At 45.7% G+C, this 25,238-nt stretch overlaps 1 protein-coding gene across 1 annotated transcript; it reads right to left on the bottom strand.

Moving 5' to 3' along the window:
• Window positions 1-77: 77 nt before the first annotated feature.
• AGFG2 (ArfGAP with FG repeats 2) lies at window positions 78-25,238 on the bottom strand. Its single transcript, XM_063090469.1, has 13 exons — window positions 24,920-25,238; window positions 13,184-13,277; window positions 12,234-12,349; window positions 10,947-11,100; window positions 10,199-10,364; window positions 9,390-9,515; window positions 8,686-8,718; window positions 3,540-3,660; window positions 3,242-3,327; window positions 2,967-3,050; window positions 1,870-1,998; window positions 1,485-1,570; window positions 78-1,133 (listed from the first exon to the last, which is right to left on the bottom strand). The coding sequence occupies exons 1-13, from the start codon at window positions 25,138-25,140 to the stop codon at window positions 1,077-1,079; spliced, it is 1,473 nt and encodes a 490-aa protein (XP_062946539.1). The 5' UTR covers window positions 25,141-25,238; the 3' UTR covers window positions 78-1,076.

The raw sequence follows: 25,238 nt of genomic DNA, 5'->3' as shown, positions 1-25,238 counted from the left end.
TTCCTCAACCTGCAGCCCCTCAAGCTGGCCCAAAGGAAGACCACGAGAGCCATTTTCTTTTTCTTTCAAACGCGGTTCTTTTCCAACATTGCTTGCGATGAGCTTTGGTACAGAGATTTGGGGGCAGGGGAGGCATGTGGAAAAAGGAAAGAAAAAAACCCCAGCCAATTGCAGAAAACCTTTCCCTGGAAAAGCCCCAGCTCTGGGGTGGTCAGGAGGGCTGTCCTCCCCCTCCCCACCTGGAGATCCAGCTTTGACGGTCCAGGCACAGAAGGGGATTCATCCCATTCTCCACGTTGAAGAGCTGTCTGGGAGAGGGAACATGGCTGGATGTGTATATGTGTGCATATGTTTATATGTATATATATGTATGTATGTGTATGTGTATATATAGATATAATAGTCTATATTAGAAAATTCTCTATGTATAAATATAAAACACTGGTATCCAAACATGACACCAATGGCTAACTAAAGTGCTTGACAGGAGTTGGGCGTGTGTAAGTACGCAGGTAAAACTATTCATCCTGACGGCCCAGGATGAGGGAGTGGAGCCGGGGAAGCAAAACCACGGGGAGGGGGACACCACGGCATTCGGGCCACACAGGTCTCCTGGGCCCCAGGGTTGTCTGGTCACTGCCTCCCGTCGACACCACACCTCATCTTTACTTTCCCCACTGTGCATCTATGCATGAGGCGCTGTGCTGCAGAGCTGGGTGTGGGGAAGAACTGTCCCATGGGGGAAGGATGGTCACTCTGTGTCCCCAACTTCCTCCACCCACGGGGCTGGGAGTGAGGGCAGGAGAGGAGGAGGGTTGTCATCATAACTAAGAATTTGAAAAAAATACATCACCATCGTTACTCCAGGCCAGGCCCTGCCTTCACTCCTCCTGGGCCTCCTGCCTTTCATCGGTAAGCCCCAAGCAAAGCATCCACCATCTCCACAGCCCCACCCTGCCAAACAGGGCCCATTCTGCTCTCAGACCCACAGAAATACCCACAGGCAAGTGGTCCCCAGAACTCTGAGGAGGAGAACGGCCCCAAAAAGCAGGGCAGAGGCCCCCAAGGACACAGTACTACAAGAATGGGTTGGTTGGAGGTTTGGAGGGAAATGGGCTTGACGAGGATCCAGTCTGGAAAGAAACAACAACAAATTATTAGATCAGAGGAGAAGAGTTGGAAGCCATGGAAGAAATATAGTTTTGGATCCCCCTTCTCCTTCAAAATTCCTGTGCTGGGGGAGGTGGGAAAGTGAGGGAGAAAAGAGGCCAGTGGGGTTGAGGTGGGGCAATGAGGGAGATGACAGGGCCTGGAACAACTGAGGCCCAATAACTAATTCACTCACCCCAGGCTTGGACAGCACAGAACTTCAAGAGAAGGGGGTATGAATTCTACCTCACATCACTCTCTTCTGGAAGGATTCTGTTCCCAACCCCCAGAGTGAAAGACCACACCCCACAGTCCCATGCCACAGTGCCACTCACCATGAAGGGGTTGGTGGAAATGCAGGCTGGCTGGCTCAGTGGCCTCTGACCCAGCTTGGCTGACCCTAAGTCCCCGAAGGAAGAGCCTGGGAGGCAAGAGCAATAACTCAGCTGACATGAGCCCAGCCCCTTGTGCTGTGCCGAGCTGCTCCACCCCTTTCCTGTAGGTTAGGCACTCGCTACATCCCGAGGTGGACAGCAAGAGGGGGCCTTCCTAAATACGGGGAATAAAGGTAGGGAGCAGTCAGAGTCCACAGGCAGGCCTGTTGCTTCCCTAGTCTCCCTACCAGTAGAAAAGGGCGGTGGCTCAGATGCCTGAGAATGTAGGGGTCTAGGCACAGAGAGGGGAGTGGGAGGTGAGAATGGAGGATGTGGACTCCCTTACCATTCTGCTGCTGAGGCAGCGAGGTCTGAGGGGGTAACAGTGGTGCTGGTAAGGCGCTGGCAAAGGCCCCGGTGGCTGGCGCTGTCTGGGGGAAGCCAGGCCCTGCGCTGCTCATCCCATAGCCAGACCCTGTGGAGTGAGAGACAGGAGGCTCAGGAGAACTTCTTGAAGGTGAGCTGGAGAAGTTCTCCCTAAATCCCTCCAAGATAAAAAGTTGGTTATAGTTTTTCCCTCATGCGAGATACCCAGTGGAAGTACCCCAAATGAGACCTGGAACTCTTTAGCTTCTCCTGCAACCCCACCCACAGGGGCTGGGCCTGGACAGCACAGCAGTCATGAACATGGGCATGGCACAGAATGGGGGCCAGCTTTCTGCTACCTATTAAGCTGCATAAACTAGAGCAAATGTTCAACCCTCTCTGTGTCTTAGTCTTCTCATTTCTAAAATGGGACAGTAGCTATCTCACAGGGCTGCTGTGAAAATTAAATAATGGATATCAGCACTGGTCCTGCCTCATGGGTCAGTTCTGGTAGCTATTATTCTTCTCTCTTCCTGGCCTCCAGGTTTCAAAGAGCCATAGGGAGGTGGGGGTGGGGGAGTGGGCATGAGCATGAATTTGAGGAGAGAAAAGCAGAAGCTAGGGAAGGCCAGGATGAGAGGGGATCACAGGACTCTGGCTAATTAGGGCAGGGAACAGGGGCACGGCTTCGGGTGGTTTAAGCTTGGAACACAGTAGGGAGAGAGGCTGGGTACCCAGAGGCCAAGGGCTAAGGGCTGGAGACAGGATAACCACTGCCACTATTAGGCAACACTAAAACAATCATGAGAACCTGCTCAGGTAAGCAGCAGTCTGTTTTTTCTAATTCTAAAACTTTGATTCTGTGACTTGGGTGATTCTACTTTCAGCCCACTAGGAGGCCTGGAACTACAAATGTATCCGGCCTGGGCTGGGGAAGGCAGGGCATGGGAAGGAGATGGGCTGCCTCACTCCTCCTGATGATGTGAGATGCAGGGTTAAAGGACAGATCTGCGGGGGGATTTGTGCCCCAGAGAGAGTCTACAAAGGTCAGGCCAAGGGCCAGTGCTGGTGGCTTACCTGGGGCCAAGCCGTTAGGCTGGAACGGGTTGGTGGAAGGCAGCTGGGGCTGGGTGGCAGGGACTGTGAAAGGGTTGGTAAAGGCTGCCCAGAGAGGAAAGGGAGAGGTGGGACAAACAGATGGTTATTTTATTTTTCATTTTCTTAATCCTGTGATGACTTAGCAGTCCTTTGAACCGTGGTGTGCATCTCTCTCCACTCCCCTCCCTGTCCAGAGTCCCCAGTCTCCTCCTGGCCTTGGATCCTCTCCCTGGGTCTCCACAGGAAGGACTCACCTCCAAAAGCAAGCCCTGTGCTGCTGCTGCTGCCACCAGTCGTGGCAGACTGGAGCATGGGGACCTGGCCGGCTATTCCGAAGACACTGCAACACAGGGAGAGAAGTCAGCATGCCCATTCTCCAGGACCAAGGCAACGAGCCGAGTGAGGGACCAGGAGACAGCCAGCTGTCCTGCTCTCAGAAGGCAGAGGAGGGTGAGTGAGGGAGAAGAGAGCAGGCCAGGAGGAGGTGAGTGGCTATGACAGCAGGGCCAGTGCTCTTCTGCCCTAAGGCAAAGTCCCAGTGGCTAGACTTACCTGCTCCGGATACCTCCGGTTGACACCGCGTGCCCCAGGAGGCTGCCCATATCTGTGAGGCTGTTTGGCTGGCTGGCAGGTGCAAGAGGAGTGGCACCAAATGGAGCCACCTGGCTGCTCCCTGGACAACACAGGAAAGAAAACGGGGAGTGCTGGGGTGAGCCAGGATGGGAGGGGTGGGGAAGGAGATGGAGGTGGGGTGTGCTGGAGGGAGATGGAGTGATGGTGTGAGAGGCACCGACGGGGCTCCCTGAGCCAGCTCATCTTCCCACAGACCACCCAGTGCAGGAGGGCTTGTCCCCCAGAGAACTCTCATGGTGATGACTCAGCTCTTTTCAACCTTCCAAGTGCTCAAAGCCGCCAGTGCTGAGAGACAGGCAGCACCTCCTGTGTCAGGACACCTTCCTTCCCACTCTAGTTTGGCTTACACGTCCCTTTTTCCCCTCCAGAGATGGAAAGGTCTGTTTTTCTTTCTTTCTTTCTTTCTTTCTTTCCTTCCTTCCTTCCTTCCTTCCCTCCCTCCCTTCTTTCTCTCTCTCTCTCTCTCTCTCTCTATTTATTTATTTATTTATTTATTTATTTATTTATTTATTTATTTTTGGTGGCTGGCTGGTATGGGGATCTGAACCCATGACCTTGGTGTTGTAAGGCCATGCTCTAACCAGCTGAGCTAACCGGCCAGCCCCCATTTGCATTTATCCTTATGTCCTATGAAGGGGCAGGTGGAGGAGCTGAGAAGGACGGCAAGTCTCAAGACCCTCAGGAGACTCATGGACTGTGCCGTGCCACTGGAGCTAAGAAGCCCAAGTCTCCACTGTCAGCAGTGTCCCCTCTCCCATGAGCCACCTTCTCTCAGGAGACTCCTGATGCCCTGAGCTTGGGCATGCTGCTCATGGGACCAGGCTAACTGCAGGTTCCCCTGCCCACCCTCGTCTTCATACCCACAAAGAAAAAGCACCAAGGGAAGGCCCCACGTGGAAGTTTTACAAAACAGCCCGAGGAGCAAGAGTTCTGGAAATTCCAGGCAATCTCATCTCACGGGAAGAAGCCTGAGTCTCTGTTATTTTAAGAAGGCCTCTATCTATGCTTCACAGTCTCATTTATATTGTGGAACCCTGTCGACCACTTTGGACTGCTGTAAAGGTAAGTGAGATCACAAATGGAAAAAGGCTTTATTTTTATGAGAGCTGAAAGACTTGAGATTACTGAAGTGAAACAAACTTTGCCCAGTGTCTGCCACATAACGGTGCTCAGTAATTGTTTGCTGAATGAATATCTAAATCAGTAGAGTCAGGAGAACTGGAATCTAGTTGTGGCTCTGCCACTTGCTACCACGTGCTCTGATTCTGGTAAACCATCTCACTCTCCTGAGCCCATTTATTTTCTTGCCTTCTCGTAGGGTGCTTGTAAAGACTCTCTGAAATAAGTGAAAGGGTTTTAAAATCTGTAAAGTAAAACACAAATATGAGGTATGTATCATATGCTATACCTGTCATACAACTGTAATATAAGAAACTACCTCCAGGGTCACAGAGACAAGACAAGTCTCAATGAAACACACAGTGGATGTTTCAGACTGAAAAACAAGTGAACAAGAGCTCCCCCTGAACCCTCAGCTTCCGGCTTTTACCTTCAACAAGAGACCCCATCCAAGGCCTTGGCCTGCTAACTCCCATTCATCCTTCAGGCACAACAGAAACATGTCTTTCAAATGGACCTTCTCATCTGAAAATCTGAATCTGATCCTGGGTTTCTCCTCTCAGAGCACCCTGTCTTTTTCCTTCATGGTATTTGACATATTTGTGGCAATATGCTTTTGCTTATTTTTGTATCAATTATGTACCCACCAGGCCAATTCCCCTTCTAGGGATTTTCTTACAGACATAACTTGCAAATGTGTAAACATGACACATACAGGGTTATTAACTGCAGTACTGTTTAAAAGCAAAACACTGGAAACATATCAAATATTCATCAATAGGGAACTGATTAAATAGTTTATGGCACATACGTGGGCACTTCAAAAAGTTTGTGGGAAAACAATTAAAAGATAATAAAAATCTTTCCATAAACTTTTTAATGTACCCTTGTACATACAAGGGACTATTATGTACCTATAAAAAAGAATGAGGAAGCTCTTAATGTACTGATAAAAAAAAGAGTTAATAGTACTGCTGAGTTAAAAAAGTCAAGGTGCAGAACAATATGTACATTATGCCATAAAAATGTGAAAAAAAGGGAAAACAGGAAAATAACAAATGAATTAAGTCCAGACCACAGGCTCTTCTTTCCAGACGCATGGCTGCAAAGAGAAAGCAAGACATCATAGACTAGCATGGGTAAGACTGCAGAAACATCTTGTAGGATGGGAAATCAAGCATATTTGTAGGAAAGAGAGAATATGCCAGAGAAAGGGGAGGTGAAATTCAGATAAGATAGCTGATGGGATCAAAACCCTGCAGAAAGTGGGAAAGGATTCAGGGGTGGGGTGTAACACTCATAAGGAAAGACAAGAGGAAGAAAAAGGGAAAAAAGAAAAATAAAGACATAAGACAAGGAAAAGGCAAAGCCAAGCTGGTTCTAAAATCTTCATTGCTCCCTGGTCCTGTAAAACCACAGCCTGGTTCCTTGTCAGTAAAGCTTTGGGTTTTTCTGAATGTCCCAGAACTGTAATTTGAATCTCCATGCTCTTCCTTTTCTAAGAGCTCTATTTATCCTTTTTAAGGGGCTCTTCCACATGCCAGACACTAAGCATACACGACCAGGGCTGTAACTTGGACAAGCTCAGAATCCGGCAGGGAAGAGAGTGCCCAGTGTTGACCTGCTGCCAGGTCCTGAAGACCAGCTTCGTCTCATGAGTGTCAGTGCTTGCAGGACAGTGCTCTCCTTTGCCACCTCCCTCCCAAATGCCCAGGCCTTCTAGAGGAACAAGTTCTGGCTCTAAGCTTCCTCCTGTGCACTGTGCATATCTCTCTACACAGGATGTAAGGCAGGCTGGAAAGCCAGCAGGCGGGTGTTGATCTTCTACTGAGTCTCCAGGCCTCAGGCCTTTCCCCTGCCTGACTGACTCAGAATCTGTAGACTTTCTGAGCAAATCCAGCTCCCTCTCCTCAGATGGGTCAGATTCTTCAGTACTGCTCCTCCCTCAGTGAGGACCAGGCCTTCAACCCCACCATGCTGGGAGAAGTACTGCTCCTCCTGGGGCTGTAGGGCATGCTGTGCCTCCATGTGGACACTAGGGGGCACAGCTGTCCCTAGTCCAGGTGGGGTCTGTCCCTACACAGACAGCACTTTCTCACAGGAGGCTGATGCCACTAGGAATACCTGTGACAGATCTGGTTTGCTTTTCAAATGCTCCTTATCTGTACACATGCCTTATAGCAGTTTCATGGGAAGCTGTAGTTTTAGAAACCTCCCCTCTCCATACTCCCCCTCAGAAATATAAAAATAAAACCAAGTTTGTCAGAAGAGCCACCCACTTCTCAAGTTTCCTACTTCATACCCAAGAGTTGTTCATGTCACACTCACAGGAACACCCTCATGATCGTGGTGTGGCGGGAAATGAATGGGGTCTGCCATTTATCAGCATTCAGTTTGGCCAAGTCACTGACCAAGCTGAGCCAGTTTCTTCAGCTGCCAAGTGGAGATCTTCCCTTCCTCACGGACATGCTATATGAAAACACCTAGCAATGGCAGGATCCTCTTAAACACTGGCTGGCTCTGGGTTTGCCTGCAGACTGTGTGCTTTCTGAGATGACCGGATACTGGACAAAGGTTTCAAAGCCTGGGATGGCTGTGGGGCTGAGGTCTTCCTCCTCTCTGGGTCTGCCCCATAAGCTCTGTCTTTAAAAGCAATCCATTGTGCTAGGATTTGTAGATTTAAAAGCAATCCATTGTGCATTTCTGAAGGGTCCAATTTAAAACAGACTTATATAAGCTGTTTCACCTAGTGCTCTCATTCCCAGAACGCATCTCTCTTGCAAAACTGGATATTCCTGTACCAATTTACACTCCTGCCAACAGTGCACAAACGGTTCCATTTCCCAACATAACAGTGGCCATTATCAATCTTCAAAATCTTTGCCAATATAATGTGCAAAATTATCTAATCCTAGTTTGTATTTCTCTGAGTAGTTAAGGATATTTTCATATTTTTTTCTGGGCTTTATCTGCTTGTATCTCTTGTCCATTATTCTATTCTTTTTTATTTATCAGAGTTTAAATTTATGGATATTAACTTTTGTCTGTTTTCCCTGTTGTATCTTCTGTTTCACACCTTTAGGCTTTGTTTAGTATATCTTTTATCATACATAACTTGACCTGTGCAATTTCTATTTGTTAGAATTTATGGAGATTTTGTTTCTTAATAAATGGTCAAATTATAAAAGGGTTATATTGTTTGAAAATAATATATATTCTGTCTGTTGGTTACAAAGTTCTACTTTTATTTATTAGATCAAACTTGTTAAATGCTTACTTAAATTGTCTACTTTCTTACTTGTCTACTTTATCTGTTAATCTTGTGAGAGTGTATTACAGTCTCCTACTCCATCGGTTTATTAAATTCTCATTGTGTCTAGTTTTTGCTTATGAATCTCAAGGTTACAATTGTCAGGTACGGCGCCAGCCCATGGCTCACTCGGGAGAGTGTGGTGCTGATAACACCAAGGCCACGGGTTCAGATCCGTACATAGGGATGGCCGGTTAGCTTACTTGGGAGAGCGTGGTGCTGACAACACCAAGTTAAGGGTTAAAGATCCCCTTACTGGTCATCTTTTAAAAAGAAAAAGAAAAAAAACAAAAAAACAAAAAACAATTGTCAGTTATTTTCAGTACATAATTGTGAAAACTTCTTTGTGAATTTTAACTTTTATCAATATAAAATGTCTTTTGTCCCCATTCAAAATAAATAAATAAATAAATAAATAAAAACAAAAGCAGCCAATCAGTTCACAGTGGCACAGTGGGAAGGCTGTGAGCACAGTGAGAGTCAAGAACTCTGGGCTCTGGTCTCAGCTCTGCCACTTTGTAAAATGTGTAAAATGGCTCATCTGTAAAATGGCTACATTTAAAGATTCCTTCCAGACCTCAGAACTCTATGATCGGAAGACCTTTGGTAGGCTGTGGGGTGGGAAGAATAACTTACCAAAGCTGTAACTTCCACTTAGCATCCGACTGGCTGGCAGTTAGGGTGTAGAAGGGAAAGGGTGAGAGAAGGGAGAAAGAGAGAGTGTAAGTCACTGGCTTGTCCCCAGATGTCCGGCCTTCACAGCACTCCAGCTGCCCAAGTGTGCATCCAGGATGTTCAAAGGAAGAGGGGCAGCCCAAAGGCTATGAAGACTCGAGGTCTGGGAGCTTAGGGAGGAACTAAATGCTTTAAGAAGGCCAGTTTCTAAACAACACAACACAGAGTTTACAGGCTTTTGCTCTTATAGTGATGGGTGTGGACTTCTGGAGACTACCCTGAACTTTGACCCAGCCCCTTGACATTTTGGGGCAGTATACCACATAATCAGAGCACGTTAGAGAACAAGTCATGTCTGTCTCAATTTTTCCAGGACTCAGGTGTTCCATCTTCCCTGTCGGAAATCTCCTCGTGCATAACCTACACAGTTCTTGCCTGCAATTTTAGCCATTTTCCTTATGTGAAAAAAACCGAACATGGAACCCCTCTTCCTGACAAGAATGTGTCAGCCCACTCTCATCCCTTCCTGGAGCTGCTTCTCTTTGTGCTTTGTCTCCTTCGCATGGTTCTTTAGGTTGGTGCGGTATGAATGAAGGGTGATGTGTGGATGTGGACAACTGGATGCTGGTGGAAGAGAGAAAGAAAACCAGTGGGGCAGAATTTACCTGCGGGTGCTGGCTGGGCCTGGAACGGGGCTTGGCCAATGGGAGGGATGCTTCCAAATGCTGAAGAGCTGGGGCTACCAGCAAAGGCATCAAAGTTGGCAAAGCCCCCATGGGAAGGTGTCTGACCTATGGAGGAAAAATAAGAAAATGTACATGCATATCTAGATAATATAGCTTCTAATGCCAAAGGCCACTCTCATGGGACACCTGCCTTTCCATAGGGTCCTTTTCAGAAGGAGATGGTGGGGCCTGGCTATGAGAGCTAGACCCACTCAGGGGCATCCAGAGGCCTGCAAGTTCACTTCCTGCCATCTTTTATCCTTACTCCATGAAGCATTAACATTTTTTTCAGGGCCTAGTTTGGGGCAGAATCATGTGAAAAAAAAATTTTTTTTTTGTAGGGTAGGGGAAGGGACTCAGAAAAGAAAAAGGGAAACTACCTCTTTGCTGAACTCTCTATTGACTATTGCTGAGTTTTGGGAAGAGGGCGGGGGATATGGAACACATGGTAATCTCCCTCTTCCCATTTTAATAGAGAGAGAAAGTAACAAACAGGCTATTCCCACTGTTCTAAAAGGAAGTACTAGGAGTCCCCAACTCTTATGTTTTATGGCCAAACTCCCAAGCATAATCTCTGCTGTGCTTATTCAGCACCAACCCTCCCAGCCTTGCTGTTTCAGAATGACCATCATGTTTGTTTACGTGAAGAGATCTAGAGCCACGGGAAACTTGGTCACCCCAAGAGACTGCATTTCTTGTGCTACAGGTACATATGGTGTAGGGAGGTTCTCATCCCGAGTCCCACTTACTCCCATAGGCTGGGAATGCAGCAAAAGCTGGTGCCAGCTGGGGAGCAGCAAAGGGGTCTCCACCGATGTCAGCCAGCAGGTCGGTACTGGCTTTCTTGACAGAGGAGGGTGGGGGTGGCTGGGAGCTCCGGGCCTGTGGTGTCCGCGCCTGAGACTGACTGACAGACTTGGGGAGAAGGAATTGCATATGGCACTTAGAATCCCAGACACAACCCAGACCCCTCCTGGCTCCTCCCAGATAGGCAAGCGGAGAGAGAAGGGAGCAAGTAACTGCCCTCTACTGAGAGGTTTCCTGGGCAGAAGTTGCCTCAGCCCTTCTCATTCCTCATGTCATCCTCTACCTTCTCAGTACACCAGCTCCCAGAACCACACATTTTAGAGCACATCAGTCAAGGGAACCCTGAGATGTACAGAAATGGTGCCCAACAGTGCCCCTGGAGCTGTTAGCTCCCCATCTTTCCCAGGTATTGGAAGCAGTGTCCCAGCCCCTTCTGTTTCCTTAGAGAGAATGGCCAGGTTTAGAGTTGATATTCTGACTTCCCTAAATACCACTTCCTGCTGGGTTCTGTCTTCCAAAAGATACAAGGTCCAGAGGTGACAAAGGCAAGATATGGGTAAGAGAAGGTCTGAGAACCAACTCACAGTTCCTGTACTGTTGTCTGCTAAGTTCAGGAGATTTGATCTAGGAAACTGATACCCCTATCTTCCAAATCTCAACATAAACGTGAAGGGCAGATATGAGAGTTACCTGGCTTGAGGTGGAGGCAGCAACTGAGAGAGATGGCACAGGATCACCCAGAAGTGTCCGCAGGGGCCTCCCTTCTGGGATGGAGCCCTGCACAGGAGTGGAGGCACTGCCTTTGGTAAAAGTGGGCCCCTTGACTTGGTCTGGGGGGACATACCTTTGAGAAAGAATATTTAGGCTGTAAAGAGAGGAGTAAAACCTTGGACCATGCTCAGCTCAGCTTAGGTGCTTGGGAAAACACAGGTTACAGGAATCAAGGTCCTTTCTCATTTGTTCTCTATTAACTTTTTTTTTTTGAAGTAAAAGGAATTTAGCAACTTGGCAAAGTTCTGCCTACCTTGAACATCCCCTTGAGTGTCTGGATGCTTATTTTTCTACAGGAATGTTTAGTTTGCTCAGGTTTGTGCCTACTTTTTCCCTCTTCCTTTTGACACTTCAAACCATCTGGGTTTCAGGTAAAAAACACATGCAATAATGCTGACAGACAGGTGATCCTGTTTTCCAACTTCCTACTCAAGGTCCCCCTTTTTTTATTTTCTGGGTGTTTTTTCAGATTCCTCCTCAGTCCCACTGAAAAGGTCTCTGCCACCTCATCTTCTAAGTGTTCACAATCTATCTCTGTATCCTGCAAGCTCCTGCTACTTCTGATAAAATCCCTTTCCACTACAGTGTATGCAGTCCCAACTATAGAAGTATCTTCTTAATCCTGAGTACATGCCTAGGAGGGACTCCAAAATGTGGTTTTATCCATGTCAATCCCCTTGCTCTCTGCTTTTTCTTCTCCACCTATAGTTAACCCCCAGAATGCATATACCCCAAAGATCAAACAATAGGACATGACACCTGGACACAGAAAAGGCAAGAGAGAATGGAGATGCCGTTTTCTTCATCAGGAAAACAGAATACATTTAAATCAGGAAGCAACGAATTAAGAGTATAAAGGCACAGGATGTGCACTTCCACCCACCTCTCCCCATACACAAGATCAGCTGAGCTATAAAAACAAACTCCCACTCCCACAGGCCCACCTCCCCACTCTGATCAGTCTACTGTCTCCCCAAAAGAGGGGACATCAAATATGCAGGGTTAGTGACTGAGAACAAGTTGTCCTTTCATGAAGATGTAACCAATCTGAAGTCAGAATTTAGCCTTAACTGAATCCGAGTGGAGCAAACTCAACCCGAGTCTAGCCTTTGTGAGAATCCCAAAGTCCCCTCTGGAAACAGGCCTATCAGACAAAGCATGTCTTGTCCACACGTCTTCACAGCAATCTCTTTCCTCCCCCCTTACCATCTCTTCTTCTCGTATTTTTCCTGTAGAAACTCCTTCACCTTCTGAGGATCCCTGGAATCTGGTACTAAAGATGTCCGAGCATCAAACAGACCTAGCCAAATCTTCCTGCAAACCTAAAGGAATGGAGTTAGGTGACAGAGGAGTTGCAACAGAAAGCATGAAATATGATAGATATCACTTCTAATTGATTCATCAGTAAATATTTATTGAGAATGGACATGGTCCTAGGACACATATGATCCACTGTCCTCACAGAGTTTATAATCTAATGGGGATGCCATGCCTTAGATAAATAAAAATAAATTTATAATTATATACTGTGATACATAATGTGGCCCTTGATGGCATCCTCTAAGCCAATTGCCTGTAAGCTAGGGCTACTGCTACCAGCAAAGGTGGCAACTTCCAATCAGCAGATTTAGCTGGAGAAGGGGTTTAACTCACTTTCAAGTATGTGACATGGACTTAAATCTGGGTTGTAAAGGCTCAAGTGAACAGAGCCAGGTCCAAGAGATCTCACTCAGAGGGGTTGGCCCAGGCAGTTCTGAATGCTCATCAATGTGGAGCTCCTACCATTTTCCCCCCGAGTGCCCAGGCGCCACCCCCTACAGAGATATTCTAGGCTGAACACCGAAACTGTTGGGATCTGAGCCCCCAGGCCAGCGGAGGCTTCTGGATGGACGGGCTCTGCCTTTCCTCTCCAGAATGATGGAGATCACAATATGTTCCTGACTTTCTCACATGGGGCCTAGAAAAACCACAATTTGTAGTAACTTAGATTCTATAAATATACAAATATACCTAAGACAAGAAATCTTACATACTAAAAAATTAAGAGAAACTCAACCAAAAAAGAAAACTGTAGGGTTTTTCTACAATGTTGAGGCAAAGCTCCAAGGGCAGATAGGAAACTACAGCCTTCTAACCATTCCATCAGTGGCACTCACCTCATTTCCATGGGATTGCAGGAATACTACTTCAGGCTCAGTGAAAGTTGTCATGGAGATAGATTTTACACGATGAGGGGGGTTCAGTCCTCTCCTGTGGGAAATAGAAAGAGAAGTATAATGACTGTCATCAGCTTTTGTTTGTCTGAAAAATTCTTTATTTCACCTTTATTTTGGGGGGAATTTTTTCCTACTTTGCCAGGTTTTTTTTCCCCCCTCTACACTTTAAAGATGTCATTCCATTGTCTTCTAGCTTTTATATTTTCTTTGGAAAAGTATTATCAATCTTATTATTTCTCTGTTGACTGTAACATATCTTACCTTCTATATAATTTTAAGATTTCCTACTATCTTTGGATTTTAGCTGTTCAACTTTGATGTATCTATGATGTTTTGTTTTGTTTGTTGATTTGATTTGGCTGTTTATTGTTTTTTGTTTTGTTATGTTTTGCTTTGCTTTGTTTTGTTTTATCCTGCTTGGGGTTCTCCGAAGTTCTTGATTCTGTGGGTCATGGTCTTTCAAGAAAAATTCTTGGCTCTTATTTCTTTATATAAACCCTCTCCTCTCTTCTGGCACTACATTTACATGAATATTGGTGTTTTGATAGAGCTCAAATATCTTTTATGTCCTATTCTTTTAAAAACTTTTTATTCTTTATTCTTTTATATTCTGCTTGAATATTTTCTAATGACCTGTCTTCAAGCTGGCTAATTTTATAACCTGTGTCCAGTCTGCTATTAAACCCATCCAATGAATTCGTAAAAAAAAAAAAGAAAGAGAAGTATAATGCTGTTAGCACTGCAGATCTCTTTATGGGAGGAGAAGGGAGGAAGGATAAAACAGCAGCACATAAACCAAGCTCAGACAGAACCCCTACCTGAAGCTACTTTCTATTTCCAGGAAGAAGGGAAACAGACTATTTTGGAGACTTCTAATGAGAGGCAGGCAAGAGAGAGTCAGGAATATATTGTGATCTCCATCATTCTGGAGAGGAAAGGCAGAGTCTGCCCATCCAGAAGGCTTCTCTGGCCTGGCTCAGATCCCACCAGTTTCAGTGTTCAGCTTGCAGGCCAAGGGGATACTTCAGGAACTCAGATATGCGACACTCCTATTTCCTGTTTTATCATTGTTTTAGACCTGTGGCAAATCCCCAAGGTCCCAGAGCCCACAACACAAATCCCCCAAGCATGAGGGAAGACAGAAAATGAAAGCCCCATGACTATTCCTGATAACACTAACAAAGACAAGATTTGGTGACAAAAACCAGAGTCCTTAGGCTGGCTGCCCTCTTCTTGCCTACACGGAAGGGTGGAGTGGTGGTAGGGATGGACAGGGTCCCTCTCTTTCAGGAAGGCATCTCTGGGGGAAAAGTATTCCAGACTTTCTTATTCTTAGATCTTTCAATAAAGCAGGAAATAGTAGTTCAACCATGAGATATGAGACTGGCACGGGCTGGAAATATATATCCTGTAGCAATGCTTTTGTGCCTGCTCTGTGTGTTCTGTTAACTCCTATGAGTCCAGTTCTGCCTACAGAATCCCTGTGGAGATTACAGCAGAAAAGAAGGCTTCCTTGCCCCACTCAGCTGGTCTAGGGATGTTCTTTCTTTTCCTTCTTTTTTAAAAAAAATTTTTATTGAATCATATTTGATTATACATATTTCTGGGTTTCAATGCTGACATGTTGATCAAATCAATATTACTAGCATATATATTGTTACAAATTGTAATTACTCTTTATGCCCCCTGTCCAATCTCTCCCATCCCCCTCTCCCTCCCCTGCTCTAATTACCCTAGATTACTTCTCTCCTTCTGAAAGAGTAATGGTTACTCTGTTGATTTGTTTCCTCGATGATCTGTTCAATGCTGAGAGGTGTGTTCAGGTCCCCCAATATAATCATAAAGCAGACAATTCTGTAACTCTGGAATGAATTTTGTGGAGAGAGATATCCTCTTCTTTTCTTTGCTCTCTGCTAGTGACTCTCTTGTATCAATGCACTCCAGTGCCTGGCAGACCATCTGCATAGTGGTTGTGGTATCTAGCCACTTTTGCGGCAGCCATGGTTATTGTGGTGGCTGTGGTGGGCTACCCATATGGAGGTGATGTTTTTGGCATGCTCCTTGCTGCTGGCAGTGTGCCTGATTGTGGAAGGGGGGTCTGGTCCCGGGCTCCAAGCCTCAGTTCACTGGGTGGGCCCCAAGGCACTGGAGGTGTGCCTGGTAGTGGGGGGGGGTCCAGTCCCCACTCCATACCTCATGTCCCTGGGTGGGCCCCGAGGCACTGGCAGTGTGCCTGGGCCTGAACTAATTTTTTGTCTTTTGTTACTTCTAAAATGGGGGAACTTCCTGTGGGGACCAGTACTTGAGGTGTTTGGTTTAGCTAAATTGCTGCTTTGCTGCTGATTTCCTAAAGAAGGCTTTTTGTGCAGCTCAGGTTTTTATGGTTGACTTTAAAGGTACCTCTGGCTCTCCAGAGACCCAGTATACCTGGGTTGTGTAGAACTCTGATCTGGGCCTGAGTCTTTTCATCAAACTGCTGCACCCCATGCAATTCTGTATTCCTGACCAGTCTCCTCTGAGTGGTCCTTCACTGATTGGAGTGCCAATCAGCTGTCCTTGCTGTGCCCCAGTGTTCCCCTGGTGGGCCTGTGTCCCCCACTGCCAGTGCTGCAAACACTTCCCATGGAATGGGCCATGCACCAATCCTTTGCGATGACTCATCAGCCTCTGAGTGGCTCATTTTTTTCAGTTGTTGTGGCTCCTTGCTCCTATGTGGGTCCTTGGGAACCCTATTAGTGGTCTTGCTGGCCTGGGGGCCACTAAGGACCTCTTTTCCCTTGCTGCCTCCAAGCATCTGCAGGGCACAGCTGCAGCTTTTGCTGGCTCCTGTTCCATGCGCTCAGCAGCTCCAGCCTTATAGCAGCCATGGCACGAAATGGTCGGAGCAGTTTTTTCTTTCTCTCATCGTGGCTTCTCCTGCCTTCATGCACTCTGTAGATCTCTCCTCCTCTTCCCCTGAGCTCTAGCAGCCCCAGCTTGGCTGTCGTTGCTTTTTATAGTTGTAAATTGGTTGATGTGTGGGAGAGAGTGACGCTGGGGACTGTCTATTCCACCATCTTGACTGGAAGCTCAGTCTCAGGGTGATCTAACAGGGGAAGCTTGGGGCTAAGGCAGGCATGGCTTCCTAGGTTCCTCGATTTCCTTACATCTTAAGTTTTCCTCTGTTCTAGACCTACTGCCCTCATCAGATTAAAACAAAACTAGCTAAACCAAAACAAATAAACTAGATCTTGGGACCAGGAGTGAAAGACCACAGACATATGCAAGAAAGACAGTCTCAGCTGATGGGGTCTCTTTAGACTTTTACTGTCATGTGAAAAAATGGGCAGGCCGGCCCATGGCTCACTCGGTAGAGTGCAGTGCTGATAACACCAAGGCCACGGGTTCGGATCCTATATAGGGATGGCTGGTTTGCTCACTGGCTGAGCGTGGTGCTGACAACACCAAGCCAAGGGTTGAGATCCCCTTACCGGTCATCTTTTAAAAAAAAAAAAAAAGAAAGAAAGAAAAAATGGGCAAACTTAGATGTTAAAATAAAAGTATATCTAGAATAGTGTCCTGGCTGATGTCATCAGGGAAGCAAAGGGAAAAGAAAGTGACAACAAAATTTGCAAAATGGAAATCCTAAAAATGCATAAAGAAGGTGGGGAAAACCTCTACATTCACACTCACAGGTACACACATGGAATAAAAGTGCTCCTGCCAAGTCTGGAAGAATGGCAGTGTACCTGTTAGTGCAAGTGCAGGCGGTGGGGCAGGGAGCGGGTGGGGGGATAGATGACACAGTACGGAGTGAACAGTCAAGTGCAGCTGCCCTTTTGGATGATAAATTACTCATTATGGGAATCCAACAAAGGATAGGACACTGGAAACTAAAGTTGAGGTCGTTTCTCAGCAATTCTGCTTCTAGACTTTTAAATAAAGGGTCTAAAAATATCCTTATACAAGACAAGCAACAGCAAAGAGGACTGATGCCCCAAGGAAAGATAAGTGCAGGAAAAACCAAAAGCAAGGCTTTGTTACTATATATCTAACAAAAGTTCTTAAACTTGATCTGCCCTGAAGATTCTCTTTTGATCACATTTCAGACAGTCCAGTTTCCTCTCCTGAAGCCTCTCTTGCTAATGGCTTGGTTTTGTTTTTAATTCTAGCCAGCCTGCTTTGTACCCTTTCCCTTGCTCTTTCTCACCTTAACCACAAAGCCCTTCCCCCTCAGAATGCCAGGCCTTTCTGTAGTCTAACCAGAGCAGACCTCACTGTCCCTGTGACCTCAGTACTCCCCTTTACCTCCTACTAACAAATATTTACTTTGCCAAAATACAAGGCACTGTGGTAGGCACTTGGAGGCTACAAAAATTATAAGATCTAATCTTCGGTCACCAGGAGCTTACAAGAAGGACCCAGGAAGCCTGGACAAGGGTAGTTCTCAATGAAGTAGGGTGGCATTCAGTCAGGCACTGACGGATCAAGGGGAATGTGATTCCAGGATGCAGCAGTGGGAGAAGAGAAATGCTCACAGGAAAAATAAAACGTATTGTTTACACTAAAAACACAGATTCTAAGCCTATCACAAAAGGTCATTGACATTTCCTGAAAGGACAACCAGGAACTGTTAGCAAAGTACAAACAGGGAGGTGTGCTTTCTTGTTAGGGAGAGGAGGAGGGATCTAGCAGGCATCAATCAAGAGGAGATGCTTAGAACAACAGAACTTCTTATGGCTGAGTTTGGACTGGAGGGTTGGGGGGGGGGCGGGGAGGAATGATGGGATGAAGGAAAGGCAGAGAAAATAAGAAGTGATTTAGGTGCTTTGGACCAAATGAATCTGATGGAACAGGATGTGTCCACAGCACAGTACAAAAAGCATTGCTCTGACCTTGATGTCTGTAGATGGGATTATGTATAACCAGAGCCACATTTGGGGGCAGGGAGAATTCTCTACTGTTGAGGGGTTAGAAATCTTGATTCTCATTTTATTTTAGAATAGGATTTTCAGGTAAATGCATGCATAGGGCAAAAGCCCTTGGGTAGGGGGCCATAACCCAAAGATAGCATGGCAAAAGCCCATCTAATCAACTGTAACCACTGTTTAGGTATGGGATTGTATACTTTAACAATCCTGTTAAGAGATTTTAAGAATTGCTGAAGGGAAAATTGTGGAAAAAATGTTTGCTAGGAGTAAGCTGTCTGTTGGGAGAAACTTTAGAGATAACTGTATTTAGATTTTTTCATGAGAATGTAACTTTTGCTTAAGGAGAGTTTATACTTTAGATAATGAGCCAGTTTGATCAACTTAGCTTTTCACTAATTGTATACTTAGCCACAGATAACTTTCGTAACTCTGCCCATGTCCTTGTGTCCTTTAGAAATGACTGAATCCACTGAATTTTCTTGTGAAACTTCCTTGTCTTTACAATAAAAGACAGAAGCTAACTTTGAATGGCTGCTGTACCCCAGTTTTCTCCTCCTAACAGAGGAGTTGCTGGGATGCAGACCCTTCGGGCTTCTCAACGCATTCATGGTGCTTTGAGTAATCCTTTTTGCGTCTCTGTTACACAGAGAGAAGTGTAACATTCTACAAGGCAACACTCTGCGGCCCAGGAAGAGGGCCTAGTTACATGACCTATGAGTCATAGTATTTCTTTCTTTCTGATGGTGGGCCAGTAAGGGGATTGGAACTCTTTGACCTTGGTGTTATAACACCATGCTCTGACCAACTGAGCCAACCAGCCAGCCCTCTTTCTGAATCATAGAGAGGCCATTGCTGGCTGAGAGAAGTAACTTAGAAGCAAGAACTCATCTCTTCCCAGTAGCTGCAATCAAATAGTCTAGTTGTGTTGCACTTTATTGGGTATGTAGCAGGGTCATGCAATTGGCCTGGAATTAAACACACCCAACTCTCCAGCTTGCAGCCAGTCTCCCCAACAGAACTCTCAGGTTCTTCGCAAAAGAAGTAAGAGCTAGAAAGAGGCTTCAGTTACTACAGCAAGTCCATTCTGTTATCTCTAACCAGGCATTGGAGAAATACAGATAAATTTATTAGACAGAATAGGGCAAGTTTTTTCAATGGAAAGCAAGTACATTACTAGTAATCAATCCTCCAGCCAGACTTGTCTTTATCTACTTCTGTTTCTTTATTAAAGGGTACCTAAACGGGGCCTGGCTAGTTAGCTCGCTCAGTCAATTAGAACGCGGTGTTGTAACACCAAGGTCAAGGGTCTCTGTATAGGCCAACCACCCACCCCACAAAAAGGGGGCACCTAACCAGCATTTGAAGTACTCTGAATTATTCAGCAAGTAAAGCCATTTGTATGTGTTGATGCTAAAGTCTGCCCAATTCTCTTTCTTTTTCCTTCTCTCCCTCCTCTCCTTTGATTTTATTAAGCATACTAGTATTTCCCCAAATACCACACCTTTTGTTTTTCTGTGGTCATCAACCTCAAGCTGGCCCAAATTCTGCTTCTATTTTGCTTCATAAAAGCAGCAAATCCGCTCAGCTGCTCAGATAAGAAGGTTCTGGCTAGATCAACAATGGAGAAAAACCAGTTCTACTCAGCACCCAAGTTCTTTTATCTGTGCCAAATTTGGACTTGGGAACTCCTTGCCTCTGAATATTGATATTCAAAATCATAAACTCCAGATTGTTTCTTTGCTCCTGGGATTCCACTCCTCTGCCGCTGAGCTGCTAAACCAGTCTAGCTCTTATCTTGGACCCAAAAATCACCAAGAGTCTCTAGTAGGGATTTTCAATAGTTCTTTTTTTTTTTTTTTTTTTTTTTTTATATTTTTTAAAATATCCGAACCCGGGGCCTTGGTGTTATCAGCACCACACTCTACCGAGTGAGCCACGGGCCGGCCCTTCAATAGTTCTTAATAGAAGGGCTCTCCTATTACCCTGCTCCAGGGTCCATTTCATTAATTTTAGGAAACCTCTTCCTAATCTAAATTCTTCTTCAAACCACTTCCTGTGTTCTACCTCAGTAGCAATGATAAACAGCTGTCCTCTTGTACAGACCCAGGTAGAGTCCTGATAACATTACTAGCTGCCCTCTTCAGGCTCAATCTCAATCCGATTTTACATTCCACCCCCCACCCCACCCCCCGCTCCCTCCCATCTCTTTGGTAATTTATTACTTCCTTAGGGAATTTTCAAGTGGTTCATGGGCTCCTTATGATAAAGTGCATAAATCTGTAATTTAGTGAGACTATGTTCACCTCTGCCTAGCAGAGGTGAATATGAAAGATGAGGTAGAAGAAGAGCAAGGGATGAGACTAAAATAGGGGCAAGGTACAAGTGTACCTCCCCAACCCAGACAGATGGAAAAGTACTGAATTATTCAACGATATACTGTGGATGGATGCAGACCCTTTGGGCTTCTCAATGCATTCACGGTGCTTTGAGTAATCCTTTTTTCATCTCTGTTACACAGTGGGAAGTGTAACAATATACTATACCTTTCCTTCTATGGAGATAAAAATGGTTCAACTAGAAACCACTGCTAGCAAGCCAGAAAGGGAAACTAAGGCACATGGAGGGTGGAAACTTGTCACAAATAAAGAGCTGTCAAGCACATCTCTTGGCACCCACCCCAGCACTCTGCCCACCTTAATCCTGACTCCCACTATCAGAGTAAGGTTGGGCAGAAGTAGAAGAGACAAGGATCCATTACCAAGACCTGAAAAAGGATAGATTAAAGGATGAACCCAAACAGCCAGGTCAGGGAAGCATGTCATACTTTGCTGAAAAAACTGGGTGTCAAAGTTAGTGCCCATCCCTAATGTCAACGAGATTTCAGGCCTCAATGTCCATTTTCTTTTGAAAGAACAGTGTTTTTTCCACAGAAGCACTGAAGCAAACCAGAAGAAAGAACACTGAAGGCACTGCTTTGGAAATAGACTTTTTAGTGGCAATTTTTACCCTATCTTAAGCTTCAAGTGGCTGATTTATCCTCTAGTAGAAGAGTTAGAAATTTAAGTAAACAAACAAGCATACATATATATTGGGGAAATTAAAAGGATCCATATCTAGGTTGAGGAAATTAGGTACTGGAAGAAAACCAAATGAATAAAACTAGGTCGAATGTGGGAACTGCAATTGTGGTAGTTTGTATGTAAATTTAGAAACAGCAGAAACTAGCAGCCTTTCTTAGGCCCTCATGCCAACGCTGTAGGTTTAGGCTATAGCTGAAAAAATATTTCTCACTAAGAAAGAGAGAGAGAGAATGAGCTCATACATGCAGGGATGGAGGAATAGTCATACCCACCCACCAATATTAAAATGTGAATTTTTCTTCAGATCTTAGGAAATTCAACTTTGGGGCCAGCCCGTGGCTCACTTGGGAGAGCATGGTGCTGATAACACCAAGGCCACTAGTTCCGATTCCTATATAGGGATGGCCGGTTAGCTCACTCAGGAGAGACTGGTGCTGACAACACCAAGTCAAGGGTTAAGATCCCCTTACTGGTCATCTTTAAAAAAAAAAAAAAAAAATTCAACTTTGGCTGGAACAGTCAACCTTGCTAAATCAGCCAAACCAGCCAGCTGGGAACTCTAGTAATTCTGCTCACTGCCTCCAGAAGACTCTACCCCCTGAGAGGGAGAGAGATTTGTAACAGTCAACAGAAAACTGGCCTTTAAAATAAAGCCAATCCTGCTGTCTCCTTTCTCTGTCTATGGTGCTAAGTGGGGTATTTCAATTTCCCCCCTCAATATTCTCTTCATTTTCCTAGAATATTTCTTCTCTTTGCATTGTATCTCAGTATAAGCTCCCATCACTCTCTAACCATACTGAGCTTTACTTTATTTCATAGCACTTATCACTACCTACGGTTATATATAGAATGATTTACTTATAGTCTATGGCCTCCACTAGGATGTAAGCTACATGAAGATGGGAATGTCTGGGGCTTGATAGGCACTCAATGTTTGTTGACTCACTGAATGAATGTGCAGGCTGGACCTGCCATAACTTTCACTTCCCACCTAATTTATGGGCAATCGACCACATGGAGTTAAGATGCTAACTGGTCTCTGTGCCACCATGCAGCCATGCCTCTCCCTTGCCTGCAGGACTTTGCATGCCCTCTCCTCACTCTGCAGCCAGTAAAAAGTGTCCCTTGCCTCACACATTCTGCATGTGGCTCACCTGCCAGGTCCCTGCTCTTCCCACAGTACCTCAAAGGGGGACCTCTTTAAAAGGTTTATATGCTTTGCCCTAGTCCATGCTAACTAGAATTTCAATTAGCAAATGAGAAGTACTGCCAAAATCCAGGCAGTCACAGCCAGGGAAACTCCAACTTTCTTGTTAAGTTTCTCCTGATATTTCTCTCTTTAACAATCTCAGTGTGTCTTTGGTTCAGCTTTATTTACTGGCCCAGCCTCCTGATCCTTCACTCTACTCTCATGTCCTGCTATCACAGGGTTGGCCTAGCTTCTCATTTTCCAGCCACCAAAATACGCTCCCTAAAGTCTACCACTTCAAGAATCACTCTGAGTGATTCTTATAATGCTTTACCAAAATATTAAAGCAAAAATGTCCTTTCTAGAATTTCTTGAATCTAGAAAAGGGCTGGTAGATTATTTTTACTTGGTCCTATGGGAACTTAAAGTTCCTAAGGAGCTAATCCCCCACCGTTTGAAGTACATGCACCCTGGACAGATCCAGGCCTCTTGCGGTACTTCTCTATTAAACTAAGTAATTAATCCTTAGGCCATAGCCATCTCCATCCAGTGCATGACCATATCACAAGTGTCTGACTTTTCATTAATGAGATTAATAATAGGATCACAGGGAAAAGTGGTAAGGTTCTGCACATTGTGCACTGATGTTTAAGGAGTTAACTTTTTCAGCAAAAGAAACCAGGTTTTTAATGTGTCCCAGATCCCTTGGCCTTCCTTCTGTCCTGATTGAGGGATTTCATTATAGAAGAGAAATGTTATCTGTGGGATACTTTAAACCAAGATCTAGAAAATAATGATAATGATGTCAGCACTTCCCATTTACTCAGTTTTATGTTTCAAGCCATCACCACTAACCGTGGTAATGAATTAACACTCTTTCCTAACATTTTCCTCCTAGGACCTAGCTCTGATATATCAATTTTATCCCCCTGCTTCCATTTATTTCTCTCCAGACTCTATAATCAGATTTCCCTTTTCGTAACAGGATCTTTAGGAATCTGCTCTTTCTCTTTCTACTTTACCTTATACCAAACTTTGCTTCTTCTCTCCTTTGAGTACTTGTCCTGGTCTCAAGTCTCTACCCTCTTGCTTCATTTGAATCTCTATCTCAACTTATGACACATTCCTGTTAGGGTTCTAAATCACTGTCCCAAGGGCCACAATGGCTTTTACTTAGACCAAAGTCAAGTTCATTCTCACAACACAAGAGTGAGGTTGATAAAACAGAAGTTGGGCAAAAACTGAGAAGTAATTCCAAATTGTATCGTAGGAGACCTGTATCCTCATTTCTGGTCTGCCGTGATCATAACTAATATCAAAGAACAAATGCTGAAAACAACTGTTACATGGCACTGGATAAGTTACTAAACCTCTCTTTGCTTCTGTTCTCCCATCTGTCATGCAAGAATACTGCTCACTCCTTGGATCTTAAAGGCATAAGAACAAGGAAAGCTTTCCTTGTTAAAAACAAAACAAAAACAACAGTGTATTAAAATAATATTAAAAACCTAGTCAAAATAAATTCCTCGACAAACTTATAAAAAAACAGAGATCCAGGCCTGATATCAGATGTTAATCATGCATCTAACCAAATAATTCCCTAAGGCTGGGAAGGGAACCCTACTATATAATCAGAGTTTGGCTAGAACTATGGCTCTAAATTGGCTCCAGCATGACCAAATACAGTGTGAGTGCCAAGGGTACCACTGCAGATTATAAAACAAAGCCTGTCCCCTCCTCCCCACTCCTTCCAAATCTAGAGTTTACCTGATGCCACCACCAGCATCAAGGAGTTTAAAGGTGTAAAGGATTATACTTAAGGACGGCTCATTCAGATCCCCAAACCTTTGGAAAAGTTAAGCTCTCTACCAGGGTAACATCGGATTTTGTAAGAAATCGGTCCTCTAGATAGCATTCCAAAGTCCTGCAAGATTAAGATGTACACCTGAAACCTGAACCATGGCTCCTTATCTGCCACTGTCTCTAGGCTGTCAATCTGGGTTAATTTACCCATATTCAACTGGCTTCTGCATTCTCACACTCCAGGAGGGACACGAGCCAGAAGAAAGGTACTCCTTCATCTTGAGGCCAGCTTTGCGTACCTCTTTCCTTTTTGCCTTCCACCTACATGACGTTCCCTTCAAAGGTATATATCATTTTCTGGCCCTTTAAATCCCTACCCCCCACCTCCACCGCACCCCGAGTTTCCTTCCGTTCTCCACACTTTCTCCCTCCCCGTTCGCAGTCTGCCTCGCCTCCTTCAGGGAGTTTCTCCACTCCTCTCTGGGTGTCCTTCTCACCCCCCACCCTTCCCTCCGCAACGCGACTCCAGCCTCGCCTTCTCTCCCCTTCCCTTCCCCACGACACCTCTGCGGCAGACGACCCTCTCACCACAGCCGGCGCGTCTCCAGGCCTCCCCGCCCGCCCCGGTCCCCGCCGTCCCCCAGGCCGACTTAGTCCCTCCTTCCTGGTCCTCCGCCCGCGTCGGTCCACTCACAGGAGGCCGGAGCAGGTGGTGCAGACGAAGCTGCCCACGGTGATATCCACGTAGGTGACCCCCCGCTGAGCGCACTCGAAGCAGTGGCGGTTCCCGGCCTGGCTGCAGCCGCCCAGCTCTCGCACCCGGCGGCACCACACCTCCGAGGCCGCCTCCGCCTCCGCCTTCCCCCCGCCGACCCCGCCACCCAGGCCTGGGCCCTTCTTCGCCGCCATCACCATTGCTGCCCACTCCCTCCCCGCAAGTCAGGAATTGCCCCTTCAACCACTGCCTCCTTCCACCGCCTCCGCACACCCGGCTTTCCTGACAGCAGCTCGAG

The sequence above is a fragment of the Cynocephalus volans genome, chromosome 3 (genome assembly GCF_027409185.1).
Source record: "Cynocephalus volans isolate mCynVol1 chromosome 3, mCynVol1.pri, whole genome shotgun sequence".
Taxonomy (NCBI): Eukaryota; Metazoa; Chordata; class Mammalia; order Dermoptera; family Cynocephalidae; genus Cynocephalus; species Cynocephalus volans.
The sequence above is the reverse complement of the archived record's forward strand: the minus strand, read 5'-3'. Positions and strand labels throughout refer to the sequence as shown.

Bases quoted from the DNA above. Each gene is read 5' to 3' on its own strand.
- AGFG2 (XM_063090469.1), bottom strand. From the start codon at position 25,140: ATGGTGATGGCGGCGAAGAAGGGCCCAGGCCTGGGTGGCGGGGTCGGC. The intron at 3,661-8,685 runs GTAAGTTATTCT...TGTGTTGTCCAG, and splicing joins AAGTGGAAGTTACAGCTTTG to GGAGCAGCCAGGTGGCTCCA. The intron at 3,328-3,539 runs GTAAGTCTAGCC...CCTGTGTTGCAG, and splicing joins ACCGGAGGTATCCGGAGCAG to TGTCTTCGGAATAGCCGGCC.